Source organism: Schistocerca americana, chromosome 1, assembly GCF_021461395.2.
Source record: "Schistocerca americana isolate TAMUIC-IGC-003095 chromosome 1, iqSchAmer2.1, whole genome shotgun sequence".
Classification (NCBI taxonomy): domain Eukaryota; kingdom Metazoa; phylum Arthropoda; class Insecta; order Orthoptera; family Acrididae; genus Schistocerca; species Schistocerca americana.
Genome location: NC_060119.1, coordinates 978,714,196 through 978,734,201, shown reverse-complemented (window position 1 = coordinate 978,734,201; position 20,006 = coordinate 978,714,196). Strand labels below are relative to the sequence as shown.

The 20,006-nt window shown below is 41.7% G+C and overlaps 1 protein-coding gene across 2 annotated transcripts in view; it reads right to left on the bottom strand.

The window, feature by feature from the left end:
* LOC124615833 (TBC1 domain family member 13) overlaps positions 1 to 20,006 on the bottom strand; it is a 225,652-nt gene that overhangs the window by 164,803 nt on the left and 40,843 nt on the right. For both annotated transcript variants that reach the window (XR_006979813.1, XM_047143987.1), the window contains exon 4: positions 18,929 to 19,085. Coding sequence is in view for 1 of the 2 variants with exons in the window: in XM_047143987.1 (XP_046999943.1) it covers positions 18,929 to 19,085 (157 nt within the window). In the remaining variant the exon portion in view is untranslated. The remainder of the gene's footprint in view (positions 1 to 18,928; positions 19,086 to 20,006) is intronic.

Genomic DNA, 20,006 nt, shown 5'->3' with positions numbered 1-20,006 from the left:
TGTTGTTAAACCATGGTGGGTCTTTCCCATCCTTTATCCACTTACCATGCACACAACTCTCGATACCATGATTTACAATCTGCTTAAACTTTGCCCATAATTCCTCTACAGCCATCTTACAGGAACTAAATGATGTGAATTCACTATCTAAGTGAGATGCTAACAACTGCTCCTCTGCTCTATCTAGCACAAACACTCTCCTAGTCTTCTTGACTGATTAATTTTCGTAACCATAGTTGCTATAATGACATCATGATCGCTAATCCTGATTTCAATGATGACATTGTTGATAAGGTGTGGCCTGCTTGTTGGTACAAGATCTAAGATATCTCCATGTCGAGCTAAATGCCCAAGACAGTTTTCAGAAAATGTGTTCAAAGTATTTTGCATGACTGTTTGTCCCCCCACAATGAATCCATAGACATCCCAGTCTATACTCAGTAGGTTAAAGTCACCTTCAACTAGTACTGTGTGATCTGGATATTTCCGCATTACTGGATGTAGACTCTCTTTGAATGACTCTGGAACTGTCACAGCAGAGTTGGATGGCTGGAAACAGCCAACAATTAACTTGATTTCACCTACACCTGTTATAAGTGACCAGATAACTTCACTGTCACACTCAACTTCAGTCTCAATAGAAACAATATCTGTGTCAACTGCAATGAACACACCCCCTCCTATGGACTCTAATCTGTCTTTCTGCTATACGTTTCATGGCCCGCTAAATATCTCAGAGCTTTCCACCTCAAGTTCCAGCCAGCTCTCAGTGCCAAGAATAATTTTGGCACAAAAACTTTCCTGGAGGGCAGTAAATTCAGGAACATCATTACAAATGCTTCAACAGTTTACTGACAGTCGAAGACTCTTTACTCTGAATGCCATCTGACTTCCATTGCTGCGTATCAACTGGCAAGCATTCATCAGAGAACTCAAACTACCATATGGCCTAAAACCCTCATGTGCACTCCACAAGTACTCTGCTACCTGAGTAGCTGCTTCCTTTGCATAATGCATCCCTGATCTATCAAGAGGAGTCAAAAATACTCACATCACAACATCGGTCTAGAAATCTCCAGCCAAGACAGTTACAGAGTCGAGGAAGCCTCTGGTTGAGACCCTCCTCTCAGCTCCAAACCAAAGGACTCTGATCAACTCTGGGAACAATGATCCAAATTTTAAGATCAGCATGCACCCCACGTGCAAGGCCAGCAGTCTTCACCACCCCCGCCAGCTGCCTGTATGAACTGAGGATGGCCTCAGAACCCGTGCAACAGGCATCATCAGTGCCAACACGTGCCACAACTTGCAGACGACTGCACACTACACGCTTGATAGCTGCAGGCAGGGCCTCCTCCACATCTCAGATGAGGGCCCCCGGTAGACATACTGAGTGCACATTGCCTTTCTTTCCAGCCTTGAATCCTATTTGTCTAAGGGGCTCCATAATGCACCTAATGTTGGCACTCCTGATAACTAGTAAAACTAGTAAATCCCCCCCTGTGTGCCTGCTCGGGCTCTGCTTAAGTAACGGTCACCTGCCCACTCTCAGGGTGAATGGGGGAGGCCAGCCAGCCAGCCAGTTTCCACATTGGCTCTCTGTCACAAGCAATGCAAACACGTTACCACCAGCCACTCACCTTGCTGTGATGGCGGATCCACCATGTCAGGTACACTAGAAGGTGCCTCAGAAGCAGAACCCATGGGCAAAACAAGTGACACCTGAGGTGTCCCATGTGAGGAGCCAGAATCTCCACCACTGCTACACCCCAAGGCAGCAGGCTGAAGATAACTAACCGTACCCAAAAGTGCATTCAGCTGTTTGCAAACTGCCGTCAGCTCCTCCCGCATCCGCACACAGCATACACACATCCTAACTATCCTAGTAAGACAAACTATAAAAGCACATAGAATCCTAGATATGCAGCTTTGTACCATCCTGATGTGTCACCAATGGACGCTGATGCATTAATGAGCTATGTAGCTGGCTGTTCAGTGAGCAACTATTATGCAACAGACTGAATGAACTTGCCCTTAAAAAAACGTGAGACAACCTCTTCAACAGGAAAAGGTGCACAAGAAAAACACAGAAAAAGGTAATCACTTAACTTGCCACTCTGTAGAAGTATATCAGCAAAGGGCTGCAACGTGACTTACTGGCTTATTAAATGAATGGATGACTGCCTTCAAAACAAAACAAATGAGCAACTACTGTGCTAAAGAGAAATCAAAAATACTGTTTTTATAATGTTTGAAACCTGTAACATCTGCGATTAACAAACTGTCAGCCTACTTTGCAACTGCTAATCATAACAACACCTAATTACTTAGTAATTACTGAAACTCAGAAAATGAAATCTTACTGGTGATGTAAACAAGGTGATCACTGGACTACTGGAGTATTTATTGAAATTCTGTTCACACCAAAAATAATGTATGCTTATTTGAAATCATGCTAGGAAGAAATGGGATGGGGTAGTTTCGCATCGAATAAAAAAATGTAATCAGTGTTGTTCATTTGAATCAATTCACTTATTTTTCCACGAAAACAACTGATATGTATAAGACTTTGTATCCTATTTTATGTATTTAAATTGTAACCACCAAATTATAACATCTTCAGTAATCCTGAGCAACTTACATGATTGTAACTAAATAAATTACTGTATGTTACCATGTTCCAATTGTCAGTGAATGCATGTAAGACCACCAAGAAATCGCACAATGGTGGCCAATACATCGTAAGATTTCAATGAGAACTCTGTGACATAATAAATAGTACATCCAAAACAACAACCATCTTTACACAATTATTGAGAACTACGCAGCTCCCTGGCACATTTCACTTAACAAACTTCGGCGAGGAAACAGCATCTGCAGTGAAGCCTTGAGAGCATCAAGATCAATGTAAGTTCACATCGTCAATTATTATTCTGCAGTTACTGACCTACAACCACCAAACTGCAAGAACTTTATTTTTCAGTGATTGTTAACATTATGAATATATGATTAACTTTTAAGTTTACTTATTTATTTATTTATGACAACATCCTACTATCCCCATTGTGGCAGTACCATTGCAGAACTGTCATTTAAAGCAGACTGCAAACCATGTCTACTGCCACCTACGAACATTACACGTAAGGGCCATGAAGACACGATAAGAGAATCTAGGGCTTGTATTGAGGCTCGGTGGTAAACTGCCAGACTACAAAGCTAAAGGCCTCAGGTCAGATCCCTGGTTTTTACCTATCACTTATCACTTCTTTCACCTTTGGAAATGTTTGTTGATGTGAAAAATGCTTAGATGCAGATGGTTTGGAACCCACATTAAATGTAACTTCCAGGAAACAGTATCTGCAGCAACAGTTCAAAAGCTGGGGGAAGGCAACAGCACACCATCTCCAACAGGACTGTGCCTAGTAAAGTACTGTGGTGTTCAAAACAATATTAGGATTGATGACTGCTTTACTTAATTACTGAGGCACACTGAGAGCGAAACAGGAAAGGGTGCAACAGGAAAGGGAATTGTTGTTGTTGTGGTTTTCAGTTCTGAGGCTGGTTTGATGCAGCTCTCCATGATACTCTATCTTGTGCAAGCTTCTTCATCTCCCAGTACCTACTGCAACCTACATCCTTCTGAATCTGTTTAGTGTATTCATCTCTTGGTCTCCATCTACGATTTTTACCCTCCACGCTGCCCTCCAATACTAAACTGGTGATCCCTTGATGCCTCAGAACATGTCCTACCAACCGATCCCTTCTTCTAGTCAAGTTGTGCCACAAACTTCTCTTCTCCCCAATCCTATTCAATACCTCCTCATTAGTTATATGATCTACCCATCTAATCATCAGCATTCTTCTGTAGCACCACATTTCGAAAGCATCTATTCTCTTCTTGTTAAAACTAGTTATCGTCCATGTTTCACTTCCATACATGGCTACGCTCCATACAAATACTTTCAGAAATGACTTCCTGACACTTAAATCTATACTCGATGTTAACAAATTTCTCTTCTTCAGAAACACTTTCCTTACCATTGCCAGTCTACATTTTATATCCTCTCTACTTCGACCATCATCAGTTATTTTGCTCCCCAAATAGCAAAACTCCTTTACTACTTAAGTGTCTCATTTCCTAATCTAATTCCCTCAGCATCACCCGGCTTAATTCGACTACATTCCATTATCCTCGTTTTGCTTTTGTTGATGTTCATCTTATATCCTCCTTTCAAGACACTATCCATTCCGTTCAACTGCTCTTCTAAGTCCTTTGCTCTCTCTGACAGAATTACAATGTCATCGGCGAACCTCAAAGTTTTTATTTCTTCTCCATGGATTTTAATATCTACTCCGAATATTTCTTTTGTTTCTTTCACTGCTTGCTCAATATACAGACTGAATAACATCGGGGATAGACTGCAACTCTGTCTCACTCCCTTCCCAACCACTGCTTCCCTTTCATGCCCCTCGACTCTTATAACTGCCATCTGGTTACTGTACAAATTGTAAATAGCCTTTTACTCCCTGTATTTTACCTCTGCCACCTTCAGAATTTGAAAGAGAGTATTCCAGTCAACATCGTCAAAAGCTTTCTCTAAGTCTACAAATGCTAGAAACGTCGGTTTGCCTTTCCTTAATCTAGCTTCTAAGATAAGGCGTGGGGTGAGTATTGCCTCATGTGTTCCAATATTTCTACGGAATCCAAACTGATCTTCCCCGAGGTCGGCTTCTACTAGTTTTTCCATTCGTCTGTAAAGAATTCGCGTTAGAATTATGCAGACGTGACTTATTAAACTGATAGTTCGGTACTTTTCGCATCTGTCAACACCTGCTTTCTTTGGGATTGGAATTATTATATTCTTCTTGAAGTCTGAGATTACTCCGCCTGTCTCATACATCTTGCTCACCAGATGGTAGGGTTTTGTCAGGACTGGCTCTCCCAAGGCCATCAATAGTTCTAATCGAATGTGCCTCCTCCCGGGGCCTTGTTTCGACTCAGGTCTTTCCGTGCTCTGTCAAACTCTTCACGCAGTATTGTATCTCCCATTTCATCTTCTTCTACATCCTCTTCCATTTCCATAATATTGTCCTCAAGAAAATCGCCTTTGTATAGAACCTCTATATACGCCTTCCACCTTTCTGCTTTCCCTTCTTTGTTTAGAACTGGGTTTCCATCTGAGCTCTTGATATTCATACAAGTGGTTCTCTTTTCTCCAAAGGTCTCTTCAATTTTCCTGTAGCCAGTATCTATCTTACCCCGAGCGACATAAGCCTCTACATCCTTACATTTGTCCTCTACCCATCCCTGCTTAGTCATTTTGCACTTCCTGTCGATCTCATTTTGGAGACGTTTGTATTCCTTTTTGCCTGCTTCATTCACAGCATTTTTATATTTTCTCCTTTCATCAATTAAATTCAATATTTCTTCTGTTACCAAAGGATTTCTACCAGCCCTCATCTTTTTACCTACTAGATCCTCTGCTGCCTTCACTACTTCATCTCTCAAAGCTACCCATTCTTCTTCTACTGTATTTCTTTTCTCCATTCCTGTCAATTGTTCCCTTATGCTCTCCCTGAAACTCTGTACAACCTCTGGTTTAGTCAGTTTATCCAGGTCCCATCTCCTTAAATTCCCACCTTTTTGCAGTTTCTTCAGTTTTAATCTACAGTTCATAACCAACTGATTGAGGTCAGAGTCCACATCTGCCCCTGGAAATGTCTTACAATTTAAAACCTGGTTCCTAAATCTCTGTCTTACCATTGTATAATCTATCTGAAATCTATCAGTATCTCCAGGCTTCTTCCATGTATACAACCTTCTTTTATGATTCTTGAACCAAGTGTTAGCTATGATTAAGTTGTGCTCTCTGCAAAATTCTATCAGGCGGCTTCCTCTTTCATTTCTTAGCCCCAATCCATATTTACCTACGACATTTCCTTCTCTCCCTTTTCCTACTACCGAATTCCAGTCACCCATGACTATTAAATTTTCGTCTCCCTTCACTATCTGAAAAATTTCTTTTATTTCATCACACATTTCTTCAATTTCTTCGTCATCTGCAGAGTTAGTTGGCATATAAACTTGTACTACTGTAGTAGGCGTGGGCTTCGTGTCCATCTTGGCCACAATAATGCGTTCACTATGCTGTTTGTAGTAGCTTACCCGCATTCCTATTTTTTTTATTCATTATTAAACCGACTCCTGCATTACCCCTATTTGATTTTGTATTTATAACTCTGTATTCGCCTGACCAAAAGTCTTGTTCCTCCTGCCGGAGAACTTCACTAATTCCCACTATATCTAACTTTAACCGATCCATTTCCATTTTTGAATTTTCTAACCTACCTGCTCGATTAAGGGATCTGACATTCCATGCTCCGATCCGTAGAATGCCAGTTTTCTTTCTCCTGATAACGACGTCCTCCTGAGGAGTCCCCACCTGGAGATCTGAATGGGGGACTATTTTACCTCCGGAATATTTTACCCAAGAGGACGCCATTATTATTTAACCATACAATAAAGCTGCATGCACTTGGGAAAAATTACGGCTGTACTTTCCCCTTGCTTTCAACCGTTTGCAGTACCTGCACAGCAAGGCCTTTTTGGTTAGTGTTACAGGGGCAGATCGGTCAATCATCCAGACTGTTGCCCCTGCAACTACTGAAAAGGCTGCTGCCCCTCTTCAGGAACCACACGTTTGTCTGGCCTCTCAACAGATACTCCTCCATTGGGGTTGCACCTACAGTACGGCTATCTGTATCGCTGAGGCACGCAAGCCTCCCCACCAACGGTAAGTTCCATGGGTCTTGGGGGGGGGGGGGGGGGGGAGTTACTAGTAGTAATACACAAGGTGTCCGCACCATAAGGTGGCTTGCAGAGTATGTACATAGATGTAAAAAAGAGACTTCCTAATACTTTAAATTTATATTAGATGTTAATAGAATCCTTTTCTTCAAAAAAAGCTTTTCTTGTTATATCCAATCCGCATTTTATATCCTCTCTTCTTCAGCTATCATCAGTTATTTCGCTGCCCAATTATCAAAACTTGTCTATTACTTGTAATGCCTCAATTCCTAATCTAATTCCCTCATAATAACCTGATTTAATTTGACTGCATTCCATTATCCTTGTTATACTTTTGTCTCTTAAAAATTATACATTCAGTTCAGTTGCTCTTCCAACACAACACCTTTGCTGTCTCTGACAGAATTACATCATCACCAAACCTCAAAGTTTTTATTTCTACTCTCTGAACAGGAATTTCTATTCCAAATTTCTCTTTGGTTTCCTTCACTAGTTGTACAATCTACAGATTGAATATCACCTGTCTCACTCCCTTCGCAATCACTGCTTCTCTTTCAAGCCCTTTGACTCCTAAGACTGTACTCTGGTTTCTATACAAGTTGTAAATAACATTTTGCTCCCTGTTTTGTAAATAACATTTTGCTCCCTGTTTTCTATCCCTGCTACCTTAAGAATATCAAAGAGTGTATTCAAGTCAACATTGTAAAAGCTGTCTCTAAATTTAAAAATACTATAAAAGTACATTTTCTTTTCTTTAATATATCTTCTAAGATAAGTCATAGGGTCAGTACTGGCTTGTGTGTTCCTACATTTCTCCAGAAACCAAACTGATTTTCCATAAGGTTGGTTGCTACCTGTTTTTCCATTCTTCTGTAAATAACTCTTGTCGGTATTTTCCAAGCACGACTTTTTAAACTGATGGTTCAGTAATATTCACACCTATCAGCACCTGCTTTAATTAGAATTGGTATTATTACGTGAAATCTAAAGTAAACAGTATAAGTAACATACAGAATATAGTACATGGAATCTACAGCACATAAGATGTTCTGATCTGAAGGTTGGGGTGGCCAGAGAGGATCTATAAAGTGAAACCACTGGATTAAACAAAAGGTTTCTATTGCTAGGCATCTTTTTGGATTAACTAAGGCATTTGACTGTGTTTATCACAAAATATTGCTACAGAAGTTGGACCATTATGTAATATGGGGAGTAGCTCACAGTTGATTAATCTCTTACTTTAACAACAGACAACAAAAGGCCATTAGCAGCAATGTTGAGAATGGCTATGATGTGGAGTCTAAGTGGAGCATGGTCAAATGGCGAGGGAGGGGGGGGGGGGGGAGGGGGGGAGGGTTGCTCCATGGATCACTGGGGCCACTCCTGTTCCTTATTAATATAAATGATATGCCCTCTAGTATTATAGGTGATTCTAAAATACTTCTATTTGCTGATAACACTAGCTTGGTGGTAAAGGATGTTGTGTGCAACACTGGCAATGTTTCAAATAGTGCAGTTCATGACATAACTTCATGGCTTGTAGAAAATAAACTAATGCTAAATCACAGTAAGACTCAGTTTTTACAGTTCGTAACACGCAATCCAACAAAACCCGACATTTTAATTTCACAGAGTGGGCATATGATTAGTGGAAATGAACAGTTCAAATCTGTAGGTGTTAAGATACATAGTAAACTTTCGTAGAAAGCCCATGTTCACGATCTTGTTCAAAGACTAAATGCTGCCATTTTTACTATTCAAACGGTATCTGAAGTAAATGACAGTTTGACACAAAAAGTAGTCTACTTTGCATATTTTCATTTGCTTATGATAAATAGTATTATTTTTTGGGGTAATTCTTCCTATTTTCAATGGATATTTTTGGTTCCTTTCAGGAAACATTCCTCACACACAAATAAAGAAAAGATGTAATGTGGACATGTGTCCAGAAACGCTTAATTTCCATGTTAGAGCTCATTTTAGTTTCGTCCGTATGCACTGTACTTCCTCGATTCACCGCCAGTTGGCCCAATTGAAGGACGGTAATGTTGACTTCTTGTGTTGACATGCGACTCATTGCTCTACAGTACTAGCATCAAGTACATCAGTACGTAGCATCAACAGGTTAGTGTTCATCACGAATGTGGTTTTGCAGTCAGTGCAATGTTTACAAATGCAGAGTTGGCAGATGCCCATTTGATGTATGGGTTAGCACGGGGCAATAGCCGTGGCGCGGTACGTTTGTATCAAGACAGATTTCCAGAACGAAGGTGTCCCGACAAGAAGACGTTCGAAGCAATTGATTGGCATCTTAGGGAGCACGGAACATTCCAGCCTATGACTCACGACTGGGGAAGACCTAGAACGATGAGGACACCTGCAATGGACGAGGCAATTCTTCGTGCAGTTGACGATAACCCTAATGTCAGCGTCAGAGAAGTTGCTGCTGTACAAGATAATGTTGACCACGTCACTGTACGGAGAGTGCTACGAGAGAACCAGTTGTTTCCATACCATGTACAGTGTGTGCAGGCACTATCAGCAGCTGATTGGCCTCCAAGGATACACTTCTGTGAATGGTTCATCCAACAATGTGTCAATCCTCATTTCAGTGCAAATGTTCTCTTTACGGATGAGGCTTCATTCCAATGTGATCAAATTGTAAATTTTCACAATCAACATGTAGGGGCTGGCCAGAATCCGCACGCAATTGTGCAATCACGTCATCAACACAGATTTTCTGTGAACATTTGGGCAGGCATTGTTGGTGATGTCTTGATTGGGCCCCATGTTCTTCCACCTACATTCAATGGAGCATGTTATCATGATTTCATACGTGATACTCTACCTGTGCTGCTAGAACATGTGCCTTTACAAGTAAGACACAACATGTGGTTCATGCACGATGGAGCTCCTGCACATTTCAGTCGAAGTGTTCGTACGCTTCTCAACAACAGATTCGGTGGATTGGTAGAGGCAAACCAATTCCATGGCCTCCATGCTCTCCTGACCTCAAACCTCTTGATTTTCATTTATGGGGGCATTTGAAAGCTCCTGTCTACGCAACCCTGGTACCAAATGTAGAGACTCTTCGTGCTCGTATTGTGGGCGGCTGTGATACAATACACCATTCTCCAGGGCTGCATCAGCGCATCAGGGATTCCATGCGACGGAGGGTGGATGCATGCATCCTCGCTAACGGAGGACATTTTGAACATTTCCTGTAACAAAGTGTTTGAAGTCACGCTGGTATGTTCTGTTGCTGTGTGTTTCCATTCCATGATTAATGTGATTTGAAGAGAAGTAATAAAATGAGCTCTAACATGGAAAGTAAGCGTTTCCGGACACATGTCCACATAACATATTTTCTTTCTTTGTGTGTGAGGAATGTTTCCTGAAAGTTTGGCCGTACCTTTTTGGAACACCCTGTGTGTGTGGAGATATATATATATATATATATATATATATATATATATATATATATATATATATATATATATATATATATATATATATATATACGATGTGACTTACCAAATGAAAGTGCTGGCAGGTCGACGGACACACAAGCATACACACAAAATTCAAGCTTTCGCAACAAACTGATGCCTCATCAGGAAAGAGGGAAGGAGAGGGAAAGACGAAAGGATGTGGGTTTTAAGGGAGAGGGTAAGGAGTCATTCCAATCCCGGGAGCGGAAAGACTTACCTTAGGGGGGAAAAAAGGACGGGTATACACTTGCGCACACACACACACATATCCATCCACACATATACAGACACAAGCAGACATATTTAAAGACAGTTTGTTGCGTCATTCCACGTGGGAAAAATATATCTAAAAACAAAGATGATGTGACTTACCGAACGAAAGCGCTGGCAGGTCGACAGACACACAAACAAACAAACACACAAACAAACAAACACAAACACACACACAAAATTCAAGCTTTCGCAACAAACTGTTGCCTTATCAGGAAAGAGGGAAGGAGAGGGAAAGACGAAAGGAAGTGGGTTTTAAGGGAGAGGGTAAGGAGTCATTCCAATCCCGGGAGCGGAAAGACTTACCTTGGGGGGAAAAAGGACGGGTTTACACTCGCACACACACACATATCCATCGACACATATACAGATATATCGCGGGGGCACACTTATAGGACCCGGGGCACCGACAACTTCTCCAGTCTCATTGACCCAAAGGTGACTGACAGCAGGCACGACACGGGGAATGGGTTTCTCCAAGTGAAACTCTGGTCCTAATATCACGTGCAGAGCCATCTGGTGGTCTCCTGAGACAAAGTCCACATGATATTCCACATCGGCGTGCACTTCTGTTACATTAGCGTTGAAGATTTTCAGTGTGTCAATTTGCCTCTTTCGCTTTAAAGAGGCATTATCTGAATCTGCGCTGTATAACCTGGGTATCATTTAAATGCCTTCGTAAATAAACATGCACAGTTTGCTACTCGGCACTCTGTATATGTGTGGATGGATATGTGTGTGTGTGTGTGTGTGTGTGTGTGCGCGCGCGAGTGTATACCCGTCCTTTTCTCCCCCTAAGGTAAGTCTTTCCACTTCCGGGGTTGGAATGACTCCTTACCCTCTCCCTTAAAACCCACTTCCTTTCGTCTTTCCCTCTCCTTCCCTCTTTCCTGATGAGGCAACAGTTTGTTGCGAAAGACTGAATTTTGTGTGTATGTATGCGTCTGTTTGTGTTTCTATTGACCTGCCAGCACTTTCGTATGGTAAGTCATATATATATACAAAGATGATGTGACTTACCAAACGAAAGTGCTGGCAGGTCGACACACACACAAACGAACACACAAAATTCAAGCTTTCGCAACAAACTGTTGCCTCATCAGGAAAGAGGGAAGGAGAGGGAAAGACGAAAGGAAGTGGGTTTTAAGGGAGAGGGTAAGGAGTCATTCCAATCCCAGGAGTGGAAAGACTTACCTTAGGGGGAAAAAAGGATGGGTATACACTCGCACACACACACATATCCATCCACACATATGCAGACACAAGCAGACATATTTAAAGACAAAGAGTTTGGGCAGAGATGTCAGTCGAGGCGGAAGTGCAGAGGCAAAGATGTTGTTGAATGACAGGTGAGGTATGAGTGGCGGCAACTTGAAATTAGCGGAGATTGAGGCCTGGTGGATAACGGGAAGAGAGGATATATTGAAGAGCAAGTTCCTATCTCCGGAGTTCGGATAGGTTGGTGTTAGTGGGAAGTATCCAGATAACCCGGACGGTGTAACACTGCGCCAAGATGTGCTGGCCGTGCACCAAGGCATGTTTAGCCACAGGGTGATCCTCATTACCAACAAACACTGTCTGCCTGTGTCCATTCATGCGAATGGGCAGTTTGTTGCTGGTCATTCCCACATAGAATGCATCACAGTGTAGGCAGGTCAGTTGGTAGATCACGTGGGTGCTTTCACACGTGGCTTTGCCTTTGATCGTGTACACCTTCCGGGTTACAGGACTGGAGTAGGTGGTGGTGGGAGGGTGCATGGGACAGGTTTTACACCGGGGGCGGTTACAAGGGTAGGAGCCAGAGGGTAGGGAAGGTGGTTTGGGGATTTCATAGGGATGAACTAAGAGGTTACGAAGGTTAGGTGGACGGCGGAAAGACACTCTTGGTGGAGTGGGGAGGATTTCATGAAGGATGGATCTCATTTCAGGGCAGGATTTGAGGAAGTCGTGTCCCTGCTGGAGAGCCACATTCAGAATCTGATCCAGTCCCGGAAAGTATCCTGTCACAAGTGGGGCACTTTTGTGGTTCTTCTGTGGGAGGTTCTGGGTTTGAGAGGATGAGGAAGTGGCTCTGGTTATTTGCTTCTGTACCAGGTCGGGAGGGTAGTTGTGGGATGCGAAAGCTGTTGTCAGGTTGTTGGTGTAATGGTTCAGGGATTCCGGACTGGAGCAGATTCGTTTGCCACGAAGACCTAGGCTGTAGGGAAGGGACCGTTTGATGTGGAATGGGTGGCAGCTGTCGTAATGGAGGTACTGTTGCTTGTTGGTGGGTTTGATGTGGAAGGACGTGTGAAGCTGGCCATTGGACAGGTGGAGGTCAACATCAAGGAAAGTGGCATGGGATTTGGAGTAGGACCAGGTGAATCTGATGGAACCAAAGGAGTTGAGGTTGGAGAGGAAATTCTGGGGTTCTTCTTCACTGTGAGTCCAGATCATGAAGATGTCATCAATAAATCTGTACCAAACTTTGGGTTGGCAGGCCTGGGTAACCAAGAAGGCTTCCTCTAAGCGACCCATGAATAGGTTGGCGTACGAAGGGGCCATCCTGGTACCCATGGCTGTTCCCTTTAATTGTTGGTATGTCTGGTCTTCAAAAGTGAAGAAGTTGTGGGGCAGGATGAAAGCTGGCTAAGGTAATGAGGAAAGAGGTTTTAGGTAGGGTGGCAGGTGATCGGCGTGAAAGGAAGTGCTCCATCGCAGCGAGGCCCTGGACGTGCGGGATATTTGTGTATAAGGAAGTGGCATCAATGGTTACAAGGATACATTCTGTGGGGGCTTGGTAACCAGCTACAATGGGGCAGCCGGGATGATTGGGTTTGTAAATTTTAGGAAGAAGGTAGAAGGTAGGGGTGCGGTGTGTCGGTGGGGTCAGGAGGTTGATGGAGTCAGGTGAAAGGTTTTGTAGGAGGCCTAAGGTTCTGAGGATTCCTTGAAGCTCCGCCTGGACATCAGGAATGGGATTACCTTGTCAAACTTTGTACGTGGTGTTGTCTGAAAGCTGACGCAGTCCCTCAGCCACATACTCCCGACGATCAAGTACCACGGTCGTGGAACCCTTGTCCGCCGGAAGAATGACGATGGACCGGTCAGCCTTCAGATCACGGATAGCCTGGGCTTCAGCAGTGGTGATGTTGGGAGTAGGATTAAGGCTTTTTAAGAAGGATTGAGAGGCAAGGCTGGAAGTCAGGAATTCCTGGAAGGTTTGGAGAGGGTGATTTTGAGGAAGAGGAGGTGGGTCCCGCTGTGACGGAGGACGGAACTGCTCCATGCGGGGTTCAATTTGGATAGTGTCTTGGGGAGTTCGATCATTAGGGCTAGGATTAGGATCATTTTTCTTCGTGGTAAAGTGATACTTCCAGCAGAGAGTACGAGCGTAGGACAGTAAATCTATGACGAGGGCTGTTTGGTTGAATCTGGGAGTGAGGCTGAAGGTGAGACCTTTGTTCTACCTAAAGGTTTCGGATTGGGAGAGAGGTTTGGAGGAAAGGTTAACTACTGAATTAGGGTGTTGTGGTACCAGACTGTGTTGATTGGAATTTTGAGGTTTTGGAGGGAGTGGAGCTGGAAGTGGGAGATTGAGTAGATGGGAGAGACTGGGTTTGTGTGCAATGAGAGGTGGTTGAGGTTTGCTGGAAAGGTTGTGAAGGGTGAGTGAGTTGCCTTTCCGGAGGTGGGAAACCAGGAGATTGGATAGTTTTTTGAGGTGAAGGGTGGCATGCTGTTCTAATTTGCGGTTGGCCTGTAGGAGGATGCTCTGAATAGCCGGTGTGGATGTGGGAGAGGAAAGATTGAGGACTTTTATTAAGGATAGGAGTTGACGGGTGTGTTCATTGGCTGAGTTGATGTGTAGGTGAAGGATTAGGTGGGTGAGGGCAATGGATTGTTCAGTTTGGAACTTGTATAGGGACTGATGGAAAGAAGGGTTGCAGCCAGAGATGGGAACTTTAAGTGTGAGGCCTTTGGGGGTTATGCCAAATGTCAGACAAGCCTGAGAAAATAAAATATGCGAGCGTAATCTGGCTAGGGTGAACGCATGTCTGCGGAGGGAATGTAAATAAAACTTAATGGGGTCGTTGTGGGGGTGTTGTGAGGGTGACATGGTATTAGAAGGTGGAAAGTTTAACATGAGGTTGAAATGAAAATGAAAGATAAAAATATATGGGGAGAGATAAAGGTGAACTAGAAAGCAACTGGAGATCTGGTATGAAAAAAGGCGAAAAAGTGTTGGTTAAGATGATCCTGTGGTGAACTTGGGTTGGTAGACAGCAATGTGCATAAAGTTTAGGTGGTTGTGTTGCCGCTAAAACACGTTAAAGGACAGAGAAATTCGGGAAAATTTCGAAAAAACGTATTAAAAGGAGTGGTGTTGTGGTGAAAGATTACGAAAATGGGGCTAACAATTGTCTGACGAAGAAATAATGACGTTAAAACCTGTGGGGAGTGGCTAAAATGATCAGTGATGTGCGAAAAACGGAAGTGGAAATAAAGTGAAAGTTATTAGAACTAGCCGAAGTGGTTGTTTAATACGTGAAAGCAGCTGTTATTGAACTAGAAACGGTGGATTTTATAGCAGCGGTAGTGTTGAAAGCGGAAAATAAATTTTTTTTTTGGTTATGGTTTGGAAGTGGGTTATGTATTATTGAGTATATATAGGTGGGATAAAATTGTATAGTAGATTACGGTAAAAAGGGTAAGGTGAATACAAAGTGAGACTACTGGTAAAAACAGAAAGAGAAAATAGAGAGAAAATAAAGAGAAAAAGACGACAGGAAAGATTTCTAAATGCAACAGCGACAATATCTAAAAACAAAGATGATGTGACTTACCAAATGAAAGTGCTGGCAGGTCGACAGACACACAAACGAACACAAACATTCACACAAAATTCAAGCTTTCGCAACAAACTGTTGCCTCATCAGGAAAGAGGGAAGGAGAGGGAAAGACGAAAGGATGTGGGTTTCAAGGGAGAGGGTAAGGAGTCATTCCAATCCCGGAAGCGGAAAGACTTACCTTAGGGGGAAAAAAGGGGTATACACTCGCACACACACACATATCCATCCGCACATACACAGACACAAGCAGACATTTGTCTGTGTATGTGCGGATGGATATGTGTGTGTGTGTGTGTGTGCGCGCGAGTGTATACTTTCCGCTCCCGGGATTGGAATGACTCCTTACCCTCTCCCTTGAAACCCACATCCTTTCGTCTTTCCCTCTCCTTCCCTCTTTCCTGATGAGGCAACAGTTTGTTGCAAAAGCTTGAATTTCATGTGTATGTTTGTGTTTGTATGTGTGTCTATCGACCTGCCAGCACTTTCGTTCGGTAAGTCCCATCATCTGTGTTTTTAGATATATTTTTCCCACGTGGAATGTTTCCCTGTATTATATTCATATATATACTTCACTGTTGTTTCTTGTAAACTGCCACAAGAATTTAAAGATCTTTATAGCAATCCACATGCTTTCAAATTGAAACTGAAGAGTTTCTTCATAGGTCACTCCTACTACTCTGTTGTAGAGTTCCTAGAAAAATTATACTGATTCCTGTGTTGATTGTGTTTACATAAACTTATGGCTTGTCTTTTTTGGGTTCATAACCATTTTATTTTATATGTTATTACTTTTCTATTGTAATTTTGTGTACTGACACATTCCATGTCCTTAGAGATTTGGCCCTCAATTTGGTCCTACAGATCTAGACATGTAAAATAAAATAAAAGTAGAAGCCAATTGTTTTGATTCCTGTTGTGCAGAGTCCTGGGCCCTAATTTCATGCTGGAGCAGACAAACTGTACAATATCAGCCCTGGATACAAATAGTTTACATGTGATCAACTATGGGATAATCACAAACTATTTCAAATAGTAAAGTGTAGCATCTATGTTCTGTTGCAAGAACTTATTCAGGATGTGGAAACTGAAAGTTCTCTCATACATCTTCCCAGGAGTCACCAATCATAGCTACAATACATTCATATTTTGTAATATATTTCACGCACTTCTTAATATGTTCTCTTTTAACACATATATTTATATGAACTTATTAGGCTGGTAAACTAAGTTCTGGCAGATCTCCACCTAGTCCCTGCAATTCTATCTGGAACTGTACCGAGGATCTTTAGCAATATGATGTTACTTTGTGAGTTTGTCAACAATGCAGAATTTTGCTATGAAAAGAGTATTACAGCTCTCTTACACCTCTCAAGACACTCATCACAGATTCATGTAATACATCAGGAATGGTTCTCATAAACTTGCATGAACACAATTTAACAGCCCAAATGGCACATTACATATTCTTGAATGTGGCCATGAAAGCCACATTGTATTCCACAGTCACATATGTCAAACGATGTAATGATTAAACGCATAATCAATTTTTTTTGTCGTGGGAAACAGGGTATGACAAATGTGATGACAGTGCTGGGAAATTGAAAATTTTGTTTCAAGCAGATGACTATGTGGTAAACAGGACAAACTGAATAGGTATAAAGGCACACAAATACTTAGAAATCAGTTCTTTCTCTAGACTTGAGTGGAGAATGCAGCCAATATACATTATCATCTGCAGCATATTAGGTAACGGGCGAGTTGTGGTGCCCTGAAAATATTCTAAGTTTGGAGTTGGCGTGGCCGCACAGGTCACTCGGCAAGACGGGGATCGTCAGCAGCCACATGGTGCCGAACATTAGCAGGAGCAAGAGGAGTAGCCCCAGGGTATGGTCCAGGCCGACCGCGTGGCTGGGAATTCCATATTGACGCTGTGTTGAGGACTGTGCTTTGTGTTGATGAAGGAGATTTGTGTGCCGGGAGTGCCAAAGATGGTGGACTTTGTGAAACCTTAATGGCAGACATTTCACAGTTCATGTAGAAATTAATAATATCCAGTGGAATCGTGATACCTCAAAAAGAAATATGTACATTACCATTATTTGCACGATGATTTTGATGGTGTAATCAGATTTTCAATATTTTTATTAGTTTAAAGTTTAGTATCTGACTGTAAATTATACAAGTAACATGCAGCAACGAATTTCCAAAGTATAAATGCTTCATCTGATTTTGTCGATTGATGTGTCTTTAGAAAGCTATTAGTGTAAACCTAAATTGGTATGAATTACAGGCATATAACTTGAATAGTACATGGGTTATTGGAGGTCAAAGTGGCTGATTACTACTGAACATGTCAAGCCGTAAGTACTCCACAGTTACACGAAAAAACGGTAGAGAGCATGCTTATCAATATATTTATTTGTCTATGTCTTTGTTTATATCTGATATATACTATTCATGAAGAAATTGGCAAATATTTACTGTGTTTTAGAAAGCACAGAGACATTAGGCTGCTGGCCTACTTTTGCTTCTATTCCTTTGATATATGTTGATTTGACTTGTTTATGTATTTAATTATGTGTGTTAGAGCGTGTTTATGGTACAGCCGTAGGAATATTCATTTAATTTCAAGTTATTTAAATGTAAATTCAGTATTTTGTATGTGTTTCAATATGTTTGTGAGTGTGCGTTGTCTTGGAGACATGGTGGGAGCACTGTAGCCAATCACAGTGCTTGTTACTACGGTAGGCGACTACCGAAGTCAATGGAGAGACTCTATGGAAGTGAGGGAGGAGCATTGGGTCACATGGGACATGAGAGAGTTCTGGACGGGAAGGCGCAATCGAGGGTCGCATGAAATATTTGGAGAGTGTCAAGAAGTTTGCGCACGGTCGCAGGAGATGGAAATATTTCGTAGAGCCAACTTGTGCACTTGTGAAATTTCCACGGCTTGTGCAGTGAAGACATAGTCTACATTTAGAAGTGAATATCTTGGGAACTATGTTGTTGTTCATAACTAATTACATGAAGTAGGAATCTATTGTTTCCCTGTTATTAAACTTATATTTTATTTAACTGCTGGACCATCGACACCAATAAGTTTTTTGCAGTAAGAAATGGCATTCTTAAAGGTTCTTCTGCTATTGTACTCATTATTTTAGGTTGTTAAAATAGTACCTGCAGATTTTATTGAATTGCAATCTCTCATTTATAAATTTCTATTTTACACTGGAAATTCGCAATTGCCGAATGATTGGAACCTTCGACCACTCAATTCATGCATATATTCATATTGTATACTGTAGACTCAGTTGTATTTGGCATGCAATGTGACAACTATGTACCCCAGCCCCTAGACAACGAAACCAGCCAAAACGTTTAATATTTGAACTCTGAGTCTGAGGGTAAGTAGTTGAGGGCCACACACTTTTATTTGAAAGCCTGCAAGCAACATGACAATTCTGTACAATATAAATAAATATTATGGTCTCACATCTTTATAATGAGACAAAAATGGAAAAACTTACCTAACATCTTTGTCTATTTGCAAGAGAACTTCATTATCCTTGAAAAAAGTTTGCCACTTGCTGTCAGGATTTAAATTCAGAGGATGATCTGTCAATGTAACATCAGTTCGACATGAGTCATCGTCATCTGCAACTCCTGGCATCACAATCATTTCCTCTGAAAATAATAAACCAAAGCAAACCTATAGCCTACTGGTTAGATTATAAATATTTCCATTTACTCAAAGTTATTTTAGAGATCTATTGTGCAAGTGTTAACAAGAAAATAATAATGTTCACATAAAAACAAAATACATGTTCTTGGTATCAATTAATATTAGAGAGAGCATAAGCAAATAATATTCTGTACAGCTGAGATGTTTCAGCTAGCAGTTAACTGAATAGATATTTGTGTATTAAAGCTTGTTATAGTCTTTCCAAATCACGTATGCATTAAAATTTGATTTAAAAACTGATCTGCTTAGTCAGAGTTCTACTCTGAAATACAAGTTGATCCACATATCTAGCTAAAAAAATACCACCAATATTAAAGTGCCCATATATTTTTGACAGATAACAAGTACCAGTCCTATTACTAATTAAAACACAGCTGCTGTTACTTTCCAAGGGACTAATGTTTGAAAAAAGCAGTTCTCCCTCTATCTACAGTCGGTCACATTCACCAGCATACCAACTAACTATACAATTGTTTGAACAACGGAAAAATCCAGGATGAAAAACTACAGTGTTGAGAAAAGGATAGACTGCTACTCGCCATATACAGGAGATACTGACTCACAGACAGGCACAACAAAAAGACTGTTATACATTTGAGCTTTTGGCTAAAAGGCCTTCTTTTAAATTAGAAAACACACACACACACACACACACACACACACACACACACACACACACACACATGGCCGCTGCGGCAGGACCGTGCACAGCAACTGCATTTTGATGGGAGAAGCAATCTGTGGGTGGTGAGGATGAGGAGAAAGATGGGATGGGGAGAGGGAGCGATAACAGGGTAGGGGTGGCGGTAGGTGTAGTGCTGCTTGAGTGAGCACGTGAGCATGCATGGATGTGGTGGGGACAT